Source organism: Jatropha curcas, chromosome 1, assembly GCF_041381405.1.
Source record: "Jatropha curcas cultivar XTBG-Jc1 chromosome 1, XTBG_Jcur_1.0, whole genome shotgun sequence".
NCBI lineage: Eukaryota > Viridiplantae > Streptophyta > Magnoliopsida > Malpighiales > Euphorbiaceae > Jatropha > Jatropha curcas.
The window spans coordinates 29,030,025-29,044,647 of record NC_143151.1 but is presented as its reverse complement, the minus strand read 5'-3'; the positions used below and the strand labels follow the sequence as shown (position 1 = coordinate 29,044,647).

The 14,623-nt window shown below is 29.5% G+C and overlaps 2 protein-coding genes across 4 annotated transcripts; both read left to right on the top strand.

The window, feature by feature from the left end:
- Positions 1-706: 706 nt before the first annotated feature.
- Positions 707-3,058, top strand: LOC105630228 (chalcone synthase 3). Its single transcript, XM_012211989.4, has 2 exons — positions 707-973; positions 1,886-3,058. Exons 1-2 carry the CDS (start codon positions 790-792, stop codon positions 2,875-2,877), a joined length of 1,176 nt encoding a protein of 391 aa, XP_012067379.1. The 5' UTR covers positions 707-789; the 3' UTR covers positions 2,878-3,058.
- A 6,508-nt stretch (positions 3,059-9,566) lies between these two features.
- On the top strand, positions 9,567-14,395 carry LOC149499311 (Protein kinase superfamily protein). 3 transcript variants are annotated; one of them, XM_089721217.1, is made up of 8 exons: positions 9,567-10,371; positions 11,205-11,422; positions 11,528-11,736; positions 12,219-12,345; positions 12,616-12,687; positions 12,908-13,094; positions 13,180-13,312; positions 13,892-14,395. In XM_089721217.1, exons 2-8 carry the CDS (start codon positions 11,272-11,274, stop codon positions 14,153-14,155), a joined length of 1,143 nt encoding a protein of 380 aa, XP_089577343.1. In that variant the 5' UTR covers positions 9,567-10,371; positions 11,205-11,271; the 3' UTR covers positions 14,156-14,395. The 3 variants fall into 3 exon arrangements, with proteins under 3 accessions (XP_089577343.1, XP_089577348.1, XP_089577338.1); XM_089721222.1 differs by having other exon boundaries at positions 9,567-10,719; positions 11,291-11,422; XM_089721212.1 differs by having other exon boundaries at positions 9,567-10,719.
- The last annotated feature ends 228 nt before the right edge of the window (positions 14,396-14,623 follow it).

Genomic DNA, 14,623 nt, shown 5'->3' with positions numbered 1-14,623 from the left:
AAATGCTTGTTGCTAGCTACTTTTTCAGTTATGATTTTACAAGGTATAGGGCGGAATTTTCAAGCCATCACCAACACTTGTGCGGACCTAACACAACAAAATAGTTGGAAAAAAAAAATAAAAGGAGAACAAATTAAGAAATTACAAAATAAATCATGTCAACCACAATTTTCAAATAAAATTTAGTATAAACTTATAAAATTAAATTCAAAATTATTAAAATCAATACATTTCATTTAATTGTACATTAATTTTAATTTTAATAATCAAAATGTTAATGAAATATAAAAAAATTATCAAAATAGTAAATTTTTTTCAAATTAAATGTATAATTTCTCTTTCAAAACGTAACCCATTCAATAAATATGTTTTCTATAAATTAAATTTATATTCTCTTTCAATATTGAGGCCGATTACCAACAATATTATTAAAAATAGACAACAGAAATTTATAAATTTTAATTGTATATTACTAAGTAACAATATTCTAAAAAACCATAATTTCAAAATAAAATTATAAAAATCATGATATTTTTTCAAAAAAAAAAAAAAGAAGCCCTTGAAGCTACCTAAAATTCAACAATAAATATGCATGGGGTACCATATATCTACCACTGGAATAGTCAGCTAACTCAATGGCCACGTGGTCATCAGCCGATCGTCCATGAAACCTACCCCTTTCTCATATATAAACGACCCATTGCCTCTCCATTTCTCCACAACTCCGGGAGAGAAAGAAAGAAATTTATAACTTGTATCCCTTTCTCATCTTCCACGTACTCTACAGCAATGGCAGCCGTCACAGTGGATCAAATCAGAAAGGCACAGCGTGCCGAAGGGCCGGCCACCGTCCTCGCCATTGGCACCGCCACTCCGGCCAACTGCGTTATTCAAGCTGATTATCCTGATTATTACTTCAGGATCACCAAAAGCGACCACTTGACTGAGTTAAAAGAAAAATTCAAGCGCATGTGTATGTTAATTTCATTTCTTTCTTTTTCCCTCTCATTTATCGTTCTTCAAGAGAAAGTAAATTCTTCCTCATATTCTTTAATGTTCCAGAAAATTATTAACATATTATTCGTAAATGAGCCAGGTCGCTTATTTGAACTCAATCGATAAATCAAAATTCAGTTTAGCTCTACAATAAGTCATAATTTTTGTTAATTATAGATTAATAATCAAGAGAAATTTGATTCAAACTTGAATCGAAATTAAACTCGCATATAATTTTAACAAGTTGAGTTTAAAATGTCAGTTTATAGAGTGATGGTCTCTTATTATTATTATTGTGTCTTTAAATGAAAATTTCATTTAGAAGTAATTAAGTAATATATGATACGATTATAAATAGATATATTCAAAGTCATTATTATTTGCAACTGTATTAACAAACATGGTACTTATATAAATTGGTAAATATTGCTATTGTAATTATAGTAAATGACAAAAATGGTACTTTTGATTTTTTCCTTTTTTTTACTTTGTTAAGAAATTAAAGAATCAATCTTAGGAATCTCCCAAATAACATTTCCACCTGAAAATTGGAAATGAGAAACAACGTTTCACTTTCTCTTTACCTTTTTTGTTTCACGGGTATCCTGCAATCATTTTTAAAACACCAATTAGGTTAATTTCATTTCAAGTTTGAAACTGTCAGTTTTTATAAATGTTTTTTTTTTTTTTTTTTTTAGACTAATTTCGTTTCAGATTCTGTAACTGTCAATTTTTTATAAAATGACTTTTATCACATGTGGAATTCCTAATCTCACATGATTGTTGATTGTCTACTAAATTCAATAGTGACTAATTCCCACTTGAGCCTTCAACTAAATCATGTGATCCTCGTTATAACTATATGTACCTTTTGTTGAAACATCTACAGGCGACAAATCAATGATCAAGAAACGTTACATGTACCTAAACGAAGAAATCCTGAAAGAAAACCCAAGTATGTGTGCTTACTGGGAACCATCCCTGGATGCTCGCCAAGACATAGTAGTTGTGGAAGTACCTAAGCTAGGAAAAGAAGCAGCAGCGAAAGCCATTAAAGAATGGGGTCAGCCTAAGTCCAAAATCACTCACCTTATTTTCTGCACAACTTCCGGCGTGGACATGCCGGGATGTGATTACCAACTAACAAAGCTGCTCGGTCTCCGGCCATCCGTAAAAAGATTCATGATGTATCAACAGGGTTGTTACGCCGGAGGCACAGTTCTCCGTTTAGCTAAGGACTTAGCGGAGAATAATAAAGGCGCCCGAGTTCTTGTTGTTTGCTCGGAAATTACGGCTGTCACTTTTCGCGGTCCGTCTGATACTCATTTGGATTCTTTAGTAGGTCAAGCTTTGTTCGGTGATGGTGCTGGTGCTTTGATTGTCGGTGCAGATCCAGATACTTCCGTTGAGCGTCCTTTGTTTGAGCTTGTTTCTGCAGCTCAAACAATCTTGCCGGATTCCGACGGCGCCATCGACGGACATCTACGTGAAGTGGGTTTAACTTTTCATTTATTAAAAGACGTTCCTGGATTAATTTCCAAAAATATTGAGAAAAGCTTAGTTGAAGCTTTTACTCCTATTGGTATTAATGACTGGAACTCTATATTCTGGATTGCTCATCCTGGCGGACCAGCCATTCTTGACCAGGTTGAAGCTAAACTCAGCTTAAAACCAGAGAAAATGAAAGCAACCCGCCATGTATTGAGTGAGTATGGTAACATGTCCAGTGCTTGTGTATTATTCATTTTAGATGAAATGAGAAAGAAATCTATTGAAGAAGGGAAAGCTACTACCGGCGAAGGGCTTGAATGGGGTGTTCTATTTGGGTTTGGGCCGGGTCTTACCGTCGAGACGATTGTTTTACACAGTGTTGCTACTTAGACAGCAACTCACTGAGTCTGTTAAAGATGGCAATAACTAAAAAAAGAGGAGTTAAAAGGAGAAGACCGATCGGTTTAAGTAGTTGAAATATGCGTGTTGTAATACAGTGTAATAAATACCAGTAGGTTCTCCTTTTTTAAAAAAAAAAAAATTAAATGAAATACTAGTATGTTTTTGTTAAGTGTCTAATTATAATTTCAACTTTGAAATTTGCTGTAGTGCAACTTTTATTTAGATAATTTCATCAACATTTATAAATTGTCATTATTATTTTGTGTTTTATATTATTGTGTTCCAAATTGTTATTAGTATTTTCAATGCAAGGTTGATATATACTCAATTATTGAATTACTATTCCAATTACGTGTTATAGTTATAATGATGTATTATTAGTTTGATGATTAATTTCCTTGTTTCTAATATATAATAGTTGCAAAATAGAACAAAATTCAAAATTGATTGTATTCTAAAATTATTATTATGAATTGATTTTTCAAATTAGTATATTTGTATTTAAATATCGATGTATTTTATGAAAGTATAAATTTAAATTTAAAAAATTATTTTTAAAAAGTTTAAATAGGAAATTAAGTGGAATTGTGATTTCACTGTAAGGTGAAATGATTCTCTCATCAAGTAAATAATAATATTACTTATAATGTGTTAGTTGGAATAGTAAGTGATCTCAATCCTGTAAAGTTGAGAACACGAGTTCGTTCTCCTAGTTATAAAATATATATATATGAACTCAAATGAAGAGATGGTAATGCTCCTATAAAAATTGTGTTTACACCAACAAATTTTAATTTTTGAGTATTATGGATTTGACTTATGGTTTTGTAATTTGTTTAGGCTTAAATTAATTAATTAGGCCTTTTATAAATATTAGAGGCCCAAAGTTAATTAATTAATTATTAGTCAAATAGATGATTTATGAGTTAAGAGGAGGTGATTTACACAAGGAATCAATAGCAATTGCTCACACAATGCACGATAAAAAGAAGTTACCACTAAGGAAGGCCCAACAATCAACTCCAAAAATTAAACTAAGAACAATTCAATTGCAATTCTCAAGCAATTATCTCTCAATTTCGAGCAATTTCATTTTTAATTTCTTTTATTTTCATTGTAATTTCCCTTTTCCAAGTCAATTTCTATTTCACAATTACAATCATTGTTAATATATTATTTCAATTTCAAGCAATTTATTTCATATACAATATTTCTACAATTTTTAGTTTCAACATTGTCTATTTATTTCAGTAGTCGATGAAGCATTTGTCGTAGAGTCAATCCTTCAGTTCTTTTATTAAGAAGTTCAAGTTAAGCTAGCAGTTTTTTATAACTTTAATACCTGGCACGCTTAATCTGTTAATCAGTCTCAATTATTTCACAATGTGAATAAATATCTTCAAGGATGAGAAAGATTTACGGACACTAGATATGTGTATATATATACATATACATTGAGAAAATATTTTGGAGGAGAATTGAAAGGAGAGCAATTTTAGGGTGGTTGCATACAATTGGGGTTGTGCTCCCTTAAATGCCTAACTATCCATTGGAATTTGGAAATATGAAGCAAACTCAATTGGGATTGCTTTCGGTTGCAATGCAATTAGCGTTGTGCCCTCTTTTATGCCTACAAGATGGAAGTATATATAATCAAATTTAATTGGATCAGGATAACTTAGTTATATTTTATGATTTTTTTTAATTAATAGTTATACAAAAACAAAAAGAAAAAGAAAAAAAAGAAAAGGAAACAATATCTTTACAATATGGGCTTTTGGGCCAAATAAGCCCACTTATACTCTGATTACAATATGGGCTCGCTATAGATTATTAAACAAATTTTTTGTAAGAATTAAATTTTAATAACTTAAAAGCTTGACTGCATTATAAAAATTAAAAACAATATCTTCAATATATAATTTAAGTTTTTTTTTTTTTAACTTTTACTTTTCACCGGTTATTATTTATCTTCCATATTATTTAATCATAAATACCTTTGAAATACCAATTAAATGTGAAATGCTATAGAAATAATATTCGTATTTTCAATTTGATAAATTCTGAGGCTTATGAACATAAAATGCGGGTATTACAAAACGATTAATCAATTCATGAATTTTTTTTCTAATCTCTTATTAAAAATTAATATATGCTGCTATAATTATTTTTAACTATTAGATTATATATTTTTAAAATTAAATTATATTTCATTGTATTTTTTTAGTTTAAAATTAACTTAGAGACACCAAAAATACAAATATTTTATTTTTTAAGAATTTGAGTTCTATATGTTGACTTTATTTATCTTATAGTATTTGATTATAATTTGGTTTTTTGCAATAAAATAATTGCATCAACAATAACAATATGCTACTTAGATTTACTTTCATATATATATATATATATATATATATATATATATATATACACTAAATGTCAGTTATATTTGATTATCAACAATTTTATAATAATAAATTAATGTATAAATCAACCAATGATCACTTATACTTATAATGATATCCACGAGTAATTATTACTTTAAAGTTTTCAAATTTCATAATTGTTTACTTTACTATGATGTTCGAATACTCTGATCTTATTTTTTAAAATATTTATATGACCTAAATTATTATATAAAATAATATAAATATTTCAAATGAACAAGGAAAAACTATAAGAAAACATAATTTAAGAAGTTCAATTTTTAATACCAAAAAAATTCTATTTTCCAATATATATAATGCATTTTAAATATTTTAATATAACACATAATATTTTTTAAAAAAAAATTATAAAATTATTTCTTTACTAAGTTTTATTCTATTCAAAGAAAGAGAGATTAGAAAAAAAATTGATTAATCATTTTACGATGTAAAAAATACTCTAAACTTTACACGTTATTAGAATTACACTATAATTCAATTACAAGTTGTAATTAAACTTTAAATTTTACTTCGAGACCTATCTATTAAAAAATTAAAATAGATTGCAGTTACAATAAGTTGCAAAGTTGACTGCATTTTTATTCGTTACGCCATTATGAAAATTAAAATTAAAATTTAATAATTTTGTTGCTATGAAATTGAAGTGTAATTATAACCATGCAAAAAATCATTTACAAATTTAATAAATATAAGATAAACAAAACCTAAATTCTAAAGTAATTACCCAATGCTATCATGCAACTTTCTTTCCCATTCAACATTTTTCTTTTTCCATTTACCAAAAAGAAAAGTTTTGTCTATGTCAAGGAGCATGTTGAGCATTAGATGTCCCATTACCTTAAATTTTGCTAACCTTTACAAAAAAAAAGCCCCACAATTTCTATGCTCTGAAAAAGTGAGGGAAAAAAAAAAAAGGTAAATAGAAAAAGGAAATGGAATTGCTTTTGAAGTAATTATTACAATTTGAAAATTTGTCCTCTACATGAAAAGAAAAGAAAAAAAAAAAAAAAATCAATTTTTGTTATAGAATCAAATTGATATGAATGAATGTGGAACCCCATTTTAATACTTTATATACCATAAATCAATAAGACTACCTTTGGATTCACATTAGCCAATTATTATATGATAATATTAATTAGCAATTTGTCTCTTAACTTTCTAATAAGATTAAATTATTTTGGAGCAAACACTAAAATAATGTAACTAAATATTAATTTAATATTTTTCATTAAAACAAATATTAATTTACTATTATAGTCTTGTAGTTTTCTAGAAATTGAAACAAGAATCTATTGAAATCACATTTGAAATATTTAGTACTTCCTCATCTTTAATGCCAAATTCTATTACCATAAGTATATATAAGATATCTCCTTTTACAATATTTTGTATTATAGTATGAATGTCATGTGTAAATGAATCAAGTTCCTCATGAGCGGTTCAAATTTGACTTAAAAAAAATTCATTTGATATGAACTTAATAAGTCGAACTCGAGCCTGCTTATCAAACTTATTTAATAAACTATCAAGATTTGAGTTTGAGTTCACAAAATTGAACTCAAGCATACCTTTTAATTAACTATCCAAATTAGAGTTTTGGAAATTTCACATGAGATATATGTAGACAAATAGAAAATAAATAAAAAATATATGTTTAATTTATTTCAAAAATTTTTAAAATTGCCTTCTTCTATGGAGACACAAACTAAAAAATTCACCCCACATAAAAATATGCTGACATTACATGTCAAGCATATCCTTAGACACACACTGAAGACTCTTCCAAAAAGCAGATGGATGCATTAAGGAACATTGCAATAAATTGGTACATAATTATTACATTGTTCAACTATCCTCAGACAAGCTTTGCAAGTCTTGTACCAAGAAAACTCAACAAGGTAAATCTCAATTTCTAATTTTATAAATCATAATAATACTAATAAAAGAAAGAAATAATTTTTTATTCATCAAAAAAATTGAAAGAGAAGGAGAATCAAGAAATCTTAAAATTTGAAGCTTAATGTGAAAGATAAAGATGGCTTGTGAAAGCAAAATTTTGGGAAGTGAAGGATAAGACAACTTTGAGTGAGACAATGAAGGGGAATACAGCGAGACATTGAGTGAGTCAGACCATAAAAACCAAGTATATATAAAATCATTGAGACAATTAATAATTGTTGATGTTGACATTTATATTCCACTAAACACATGATTAGTGCCCATTGCATTATCAATTAATCCAAGGAGTGCTTTCACATTTAAGTCCTTGAATTTCTACTAACACCAATTATTTCTTATGTTTTTTGTTTTTTAATGATCTTTTCTTAGTTAAAGTCAGGCAGCAATAGTATTATAAATTATCTTTTATATATTATATTAAGTCCATCCTCCTTAAAAAAAAAAAAAAAAAAAAAAAAAAAAAAAACCTTTGTTTGCCATATATTATCACATTCAATCATTGTTTTTTTTTTTCATCGGTTTGTTTTCACATTCCATTATTTAGTTTTTAAATTGTATTTTTAAATAAAAATTAAATAAAATATATCATTCATAAAATTTAGAGTATTTTTCTCTTTGCCAAAATAATAGCATTGAAATTATATTAAATTTATTAATATCACGAGTCATCTTTCTTTGAAAAGAAAATGAATATATGATAAATTTATAGAATGTTTAAACTTCGTCACTCAAATTTTATTAATTTAAATAATTTACAAGTTATTCCAATTCACTTGCGAATAGGATTTTTTGAAAATGTCACTTGCCAATAGGATTAGAATGGAATATCTTAACATATTTTTCCAATTAGTAAGTGATTGAACTAATTCACTTGTCAATCAAGTTATAAATTCTTAGGATAATCATGGAACCTTTCATTATTAATAATCATATTTATTCAATCATAAGTGATTGGAACTCTATTAACTATTAATAATAAAGTTCTATATTGGTCTATATCTTTATCTACTATTTCTATTTCATAATATTTGTCACATTTGGAATTTTACGTTGCTTAAGAAAATTATTAAATTTGTCTAATGTTATAATAAATTATTGAGTAAATTGACTATATTACTCTTAATTTAATACTAATTTTATAAGAAAATTATTAAATTAAAGTAATAATTATTGTTCATGTATAAAAGGTAAACATGGGAAAAAAAATATTTATTACTCCTTGAAACCACAAATGTGACAAGTATTTTGGAAGAAACTATTTTCTCAAATGTGACAAGTATTATGTAACATAGAATTTTTGATATTATTAATAATAATGAATTACATTTTCACAAAAATGATAATCTCAAGTCCTAGAGTTGATATTATAATTATTGTAGTTTTGAATTGGCCACGTATCTACTCATTGTATTCTTACACGGCAACATATTTTAAATTTATCACATTCTTAATCATATTCTTTTGAATTTCAACCAATGGATTTCATTTAACAAATTTTTTTTGCAATATTTACATTTCTTAAAATACAACAATGATTTGGTAAAAGAATGCAAACTTTTGTTTTAAAAAAATAAATTTATATGCTTCAATACACAGGATAAATTGTTATATTTTATTAAAATTGGTGTTTAGTGAGTTTTCATCTTAAAATTCCTAATTCAATTATATTTGATTGTACCTGAATTAATCTATTAAGAAGTATTTACTTTATGTACGAGGATCAAACTTTCGCTCTTACTTTAAAGAAAAAAAATGTCTAACTATTCATTCCAGACAATGTGATTATTCCTCTAACGATGTTGTTGAAATAAAAGCTTGCAACCCTGACCACATTCTTGAATCATTGTGACATACCAACAGCCACAAGGATCCAACGCGTTCATGTGCATATTATTCACACAACAAAAACAAAAACGCAGAAAGCGAAGATCAAACCTTTAATGAGCCATAGAGAGTTAGCCGTTACACAAATAAAAAAATAAAATTAAAAAAGAAAGAATAATTCCATTATTAAACCACTTAGTAGGAGCAATGTCAACATAGCTGGCTGGTGGGGATAACAACCCCACAGCTTTGAATCTCTCTCCTCCTTTATTTTGTTTTTGCATTCTTCACCTTAATTATTATTATAATTAATTTCCCATTTTTGGCTTGTCTTGAAATTGAATATCTAATAGATATTTTCTTGCTTTCTTTCTTTCTCCTCTCTCTCTGTCTCCACATATTATATATATATATATATATATGTATATATCTTTCAGCTGTTGTATTGTACTGTGGTTGTAGTAGTAGTAGAGGCAGGCAAGTGTGAATCTGTTACAGCCAAGATGCCCTGTACAGGACACAGAAAATAAACTCTCTTCCAGCTTGCGGTATCAGACAACAATTATACTGCTTTACAGCCCACACAAAAATAATGCTGCTAAACTAAAATAATATTCCTTCTCTTTCTTTCTCAACCTAATATAATTTCCTTTTCATTTTCCTAATTTGATATTTCTGAAATTAATTAATTATTTATTAGTATTTTATTACTAGTACTTTATTTGATTCATTCACAAGTACTTTCTTAATTTCCATATTAAAATCAAAGTTAAGCATTATTATGGATATGGAATAGAGAGTGTAATACACTTTTTTTTTCTCTCTCTAGTCATCTTTCGTTCTTTCTCTGTCTTGTTCATAGTCATCCTCATTATTATCATCTGGATATATATATATATACACAGTATATATCTTTGCTCCAAATTCCAATCTTTTTCCATTTAATGAATTTTTGAATTTTTTTTTTTGGAGTTTTTTGAACTCGAAACGTCAAAGGAAAAAAGGGGTAGGTTTTATATATTCATTTGGTTGTACACATTTGCTGGGTTTTTTGGTTGTGGATATAAATATTAGTGATTTGGAGTGATGGGTTTTTATTTATTGAGTTTTTTGGGTGGTTTGGTGGAAGGGAAGTTATAGGAATAAAAACCCAAACCCTGAGTGTGTTGTCGGCGCAAGGTCTCTTTCTGTCGGCATTGTCTGTATCCAACGATGATTCTCCAATTTATTTATTCAAAAGTACAACCAGGTGATTGATTGATTCATTTTTATATTCATTCATTCATTGATTTCCAGTTCTTGCTGTCTTCAGAGCTGTATTCTGCTTTTTCATGATTTGGACCTTTTCTCTCCTTGCCTTGTGTCTTTGACACTTGCAACTTCAAGAATTGGTTCTGATCATTACTGGGTTCATATTGCTCTTTCTTGATTTTGCGTCTGCTTTTTTGGAATTCTTTTGCTGGGTTTTGGAAGATAGCTAAGGGATTCCATTTTCAATGTGGGAATGTGGTTGAGTTTTGATTTTGGCGATTGTGGTATTGGCAAATGAATCTGAGGTTTCTGGAGATCTGGTTGCATTATTTTTCTGGGAATACAGGTTTGAAGATTTCAGATGCTCCCTATAATCCGTTTCATTTCAAGCAGTTGCATTTTTTGTAGAATTTTATAAATTTCTCATTGAGTTCAATTGTTAGCGAAATTACATTCTGCTGGATTTCATTAGACATGTATTTGCTTAGTTAGTTGGCATTTGTCTCTAATTAGATTGTTGGATTATTCTTCTCAACGGGTAATTGTTATTAACCTTCGTTTCTTTATGGCTTTATATTCTATTGGGGTCGAACTTTTCGGCATAGTTCTTTTATTTAAAAACTATTAATCGACTCCTAATATCTTTTAGGGGATTAGACGGCTATTTCACTAAAACAATTATCAATTCCTGCATCATTATTTCCATTGCTACTTTTTTCTAATACCCATCAATATATGGAAACTAAATGGATTTGAACGTTGCTTGCTCGGTATAGACATTTCCTTTTTCTTTTTCCTTGATTTTGAATGATCTTTTTCCTTTTGGTCTAGGTTCGATGTATAATATTTCATATATCAGTAATACTTCACCGCATAGTTAAAGTGGTTCCCATACCAAATGTCAAAGACTCTTGCAGCCATATTAGGAGGTGCTGCAGGAGTCGTGGCATTGGTGGGGATAGTTATCTTTCTTATATGGTTCTGCCTTTCTCGCAAAAAGAGTGTTTCAAGAACTTCTGAGACGGGGTCTTCAGAACCATCTATTCAAGGTACTATTTGTTTGTTGTGTGGTTCTTCAAGGTTTCAGAACTAAGGAAATAAGTGCGAAGAATGGTGGCTTTATTGATAATTGTTTTAATTTTTCTCATGAGCAGTGGGAAGACATGTTGGAGTGGAGTTGTCAATACGAGAAGCTAGGCGTTTTGAGATGGAAGAATTATCTCATGCCACAAAAAATTTTAGTGATAAAAACTTGATCGGGGTAGGAAAATTTGGGGAAGTTTATAAGGGTTTGCTTAATGACGGGATGCTTGTGGCCATCAAAAAGCGACCTGGAGCACCTAGTCAGGAATTTGTTGATGAGGTAATGATCACTTCCATGTGAAATTTTCACCATTTGAATTGCCTGCCCTGGGAAAGAACACTTTTCTAGACTTTTAGGATGTTACGAGTTCCTTTCAAATTACTCCAGTTTTCTTTTTGATGTTAATGTTGCTCTGAAGAGCAGTAGAGAATTTGCTACTGCAGCAAAAATTTGCTGAGAAATGAATAGCATATGCAAGTCTTTAATATTTTCATTTCCCCCATATAAATTGACTTGTAGCATAAAAAGTTGTATTGTGGCTTGCAGTCCTATTTATGATGGTGGCTTAACAAAGCAAAAGCATTTCCCATTTCATATGAAATTAATCCTATCCATAAATTTTGGAAATTTGGAATTTCATATGAACATTGAACACAATTCGAATTGTACTTGTTTTACCATTCATGTGTCTTTATTAAAGGAAATCTTCCGTTGTTGCATTTTTCATGGCTTTGTCTGATGGGATTGAACCTTATTATCAGGTGCGCTACCTTTCACCCATTCAGCATCGGAATCTTGTGACTCTTTTGGGCTACTGCCAGGAAAATAATACACAGTTTCTCATATATGAGTATATACCTAGTGGGAGCGTTTCCAGTCACTTGTACGGTAACTCCCTATCCAGTCACCGTTTTTCCTTCCGTAAGCTTTGTCTTTTACAGTATCTTAATGAATCAGATGTGTCTTTATTGTTCTACATTCAAACATTCATTCAATATGTGAACTATAGATTTCTTCTTTGCAGTATGATAAATTGTGTGTTACAGTCATTTTAAACAATTTCCTTCTGTTATATGTTTTTAGACTAGCATGTGCAGATTCTGCATCCTTGACATTTCATTTTCATGCATATTGAAGTCATGATATTTTTCTTAGCAGCACCTGGTCAAGTTTCAGATGGGAAGCTAGAATTCAAGCATAGACTTCCAATAGCTCTTGGTGCAGCTAAAGGTGATCCTCTGCAAAATCAGTGAGCATTTTGGCTTTCCTGGTATCAGTTTTTCTTTTATTTAGACAAACTAGGAAAAAAGAAAAATTAAAACTGAGTATCAATATTGGTTGTTCAAATATTTGAAAGCTTGGTAGGGCTTCAATTAATCAGAGGCTTTTTCCCTCATATTTGAACGGTCTTGAAATGAAAAATGCCCCTGACTTATCTAATATTGTCCAGGTCTGGCTCATCTTCATTCTTTAAGTCCTCGTTTGGTACACAAGGATTTCAAAACAGCCAATGTCCTTGTAGATGAAAATTTTATAGCTAAGGTTGCAGATGCAGGACTTCGTAATTTCCTGGGAAGAGTTGATGTTGCAGGGCCGTCTTCACAAGTAACAGCAGATGATATATTTCTTGCACCAGAGTATTACTCATATTTCCATGTTTTATATATAGCTTTTGAAGGAGTGTAGTTTATCACTTTACCTATATACCATTGATACATACAGGGTGAAAGAGTTCAGACGATTTTCTGACAAAAGTGATGTATTCAGCTTCGGTGTATTTCTTCTGGAGTTGCTATGTGGACGGGAAGCAACAGAATCACCATCTCCAGACTCAAACCAAAACTTGGTTGAATGGGTATGATATAACTTCAGATAATGCACAAGGCTACTGTATCAGTTTATTTCTATTGCATTTTTTCTCTAATGGATAAAAACAGCACATATTGGATTTGTGATATTTATATTATCATATTCAGCATAGTGATTGTGCTCACACAAGTATAAACATTCAGGCTATTTTGGCGTCGCTATTTAATTGTTAATGAAGAATTGTTATGTTAAAAATGTTGATTAAATGTTAATGAGTGAGTATTAAGCTTAATGTTAAATGTTAAAACAGTTAAATAACACTCTCAAGCTGTCTTTTCCAATAGCATTTGAAGTGATGCTTTCTCGGAAAGCAATTTTGACCTTAATGCTAAAAAAGACACGTATTTTTTTTAATTCAATTATTGGATTTGCATCCATCGGGACTGACGGGCCTTGAACCGGCAGCTTCCACCTTGACAGCATGGTTAGTTTTGTGCACAACCATACATAAGACGTAGCTGTAGCAAGTCTGGACGGTGTCGCATAAATTGTGAGCTTCAAGTTAAATTCTAGGTATTCTATGCTGTCTAGAACAAATATTGATTTCTTGTCTTCTATTGTGAAGGTTCAAAATACTCAGGACTACAGTGAATTTTCTAGCATTGTTGATCAAAGATTGGGAACTAGCTTCACAGCTGAAGGTATGGAGGAGTTCATTCAATTGATAGTCCGATGCCTCGAACCTTCGAGCGAGAGGCGACCTTCGATGAGTTATGTGGTGATGGAACTTGACCGGATACTCGAGAAAGAGATGAGCTTAACAACAGTTATGGGGGAAGGAACTCCTACAGTGACCCTTGGAAGTCAGCTATTTAAAGCATCAAAATAAGAAAAATTCATTTGCCTGCAAAATATTGAGTGTGATTTTTGTTATACCTTTTTATTAATATTCTGCTTCTTTTCATCTCTTTTTGAAATATTAGAGAAGAAATTCAGCTGTTTGTTAATTGTATAAAAGAACAGCTGTATTATTTTTTCATTTTTTTTCCTGTCATAAATATATGTGAAATCTTGTTGTAAACCATTATTTATTGTTAATAGCAAAGTAAAAGTTGAGATTTGTGTGGTACTGAGTTTTTTTTTTTTTTTTTTTTACTAATAATTGTTTTACCAATTACTCCCTTCCTCTGGCAAGACTATTCTTTCTTTGTTCTGTTCAATTTGATACATTTTCAATTTGAATCAAATTAGAACCACTTTAATTTCCAAAAAAAAAAAAAAAAAATACAATTGACTAAATTATCCTTTTCATGAATTTTTTTAATAATTAATATTTATTTAGTGAAAATATCAATAA

What these genes read in the sequence shown, in the direction of transcription:
- LOC149499311 (XM_089721222.1), top strand. Translation starts at nt 10,668, where the DNA reads ATGAATCTGAGGTTTCTGGAGATCTGGTTGCATTATTTTTCTGGGAAT. An exon ending in CGTTTCCAGTCACTTGTACG is followed by an intron (nt 12,346 to 12,615) that starts GTAACTCCCTAT and finishes TTTTCTTAGCAG; the next exon opens with CACCTGGTCAAGTTTCAGAT. An exon ending in GATATATTTCTTGCACCAGA is followed by an intron (nt 13,095 to 13,179) that starts GTATTACTCATA and finishes TGATACATACAG; the next exon opens with GGTGAAAGAGTTCAGACGAT.
- LOC105630228 (XM_012211989.4), top strand. Translation starts at nt 790, where the DNA reads ATGGCAGCCGTCACAGTGGATCAAATCAGAAAGGCACAGCGTGCCGAA. An exon ending in AGAAAAATTCAAGCGCATGT is followed by an intron (nt 974 to 1,885) that starts GTATGTTAATTT and finishes AAACATCTACAG; the next exon opens with GCGACAAATCAATGATCAAG.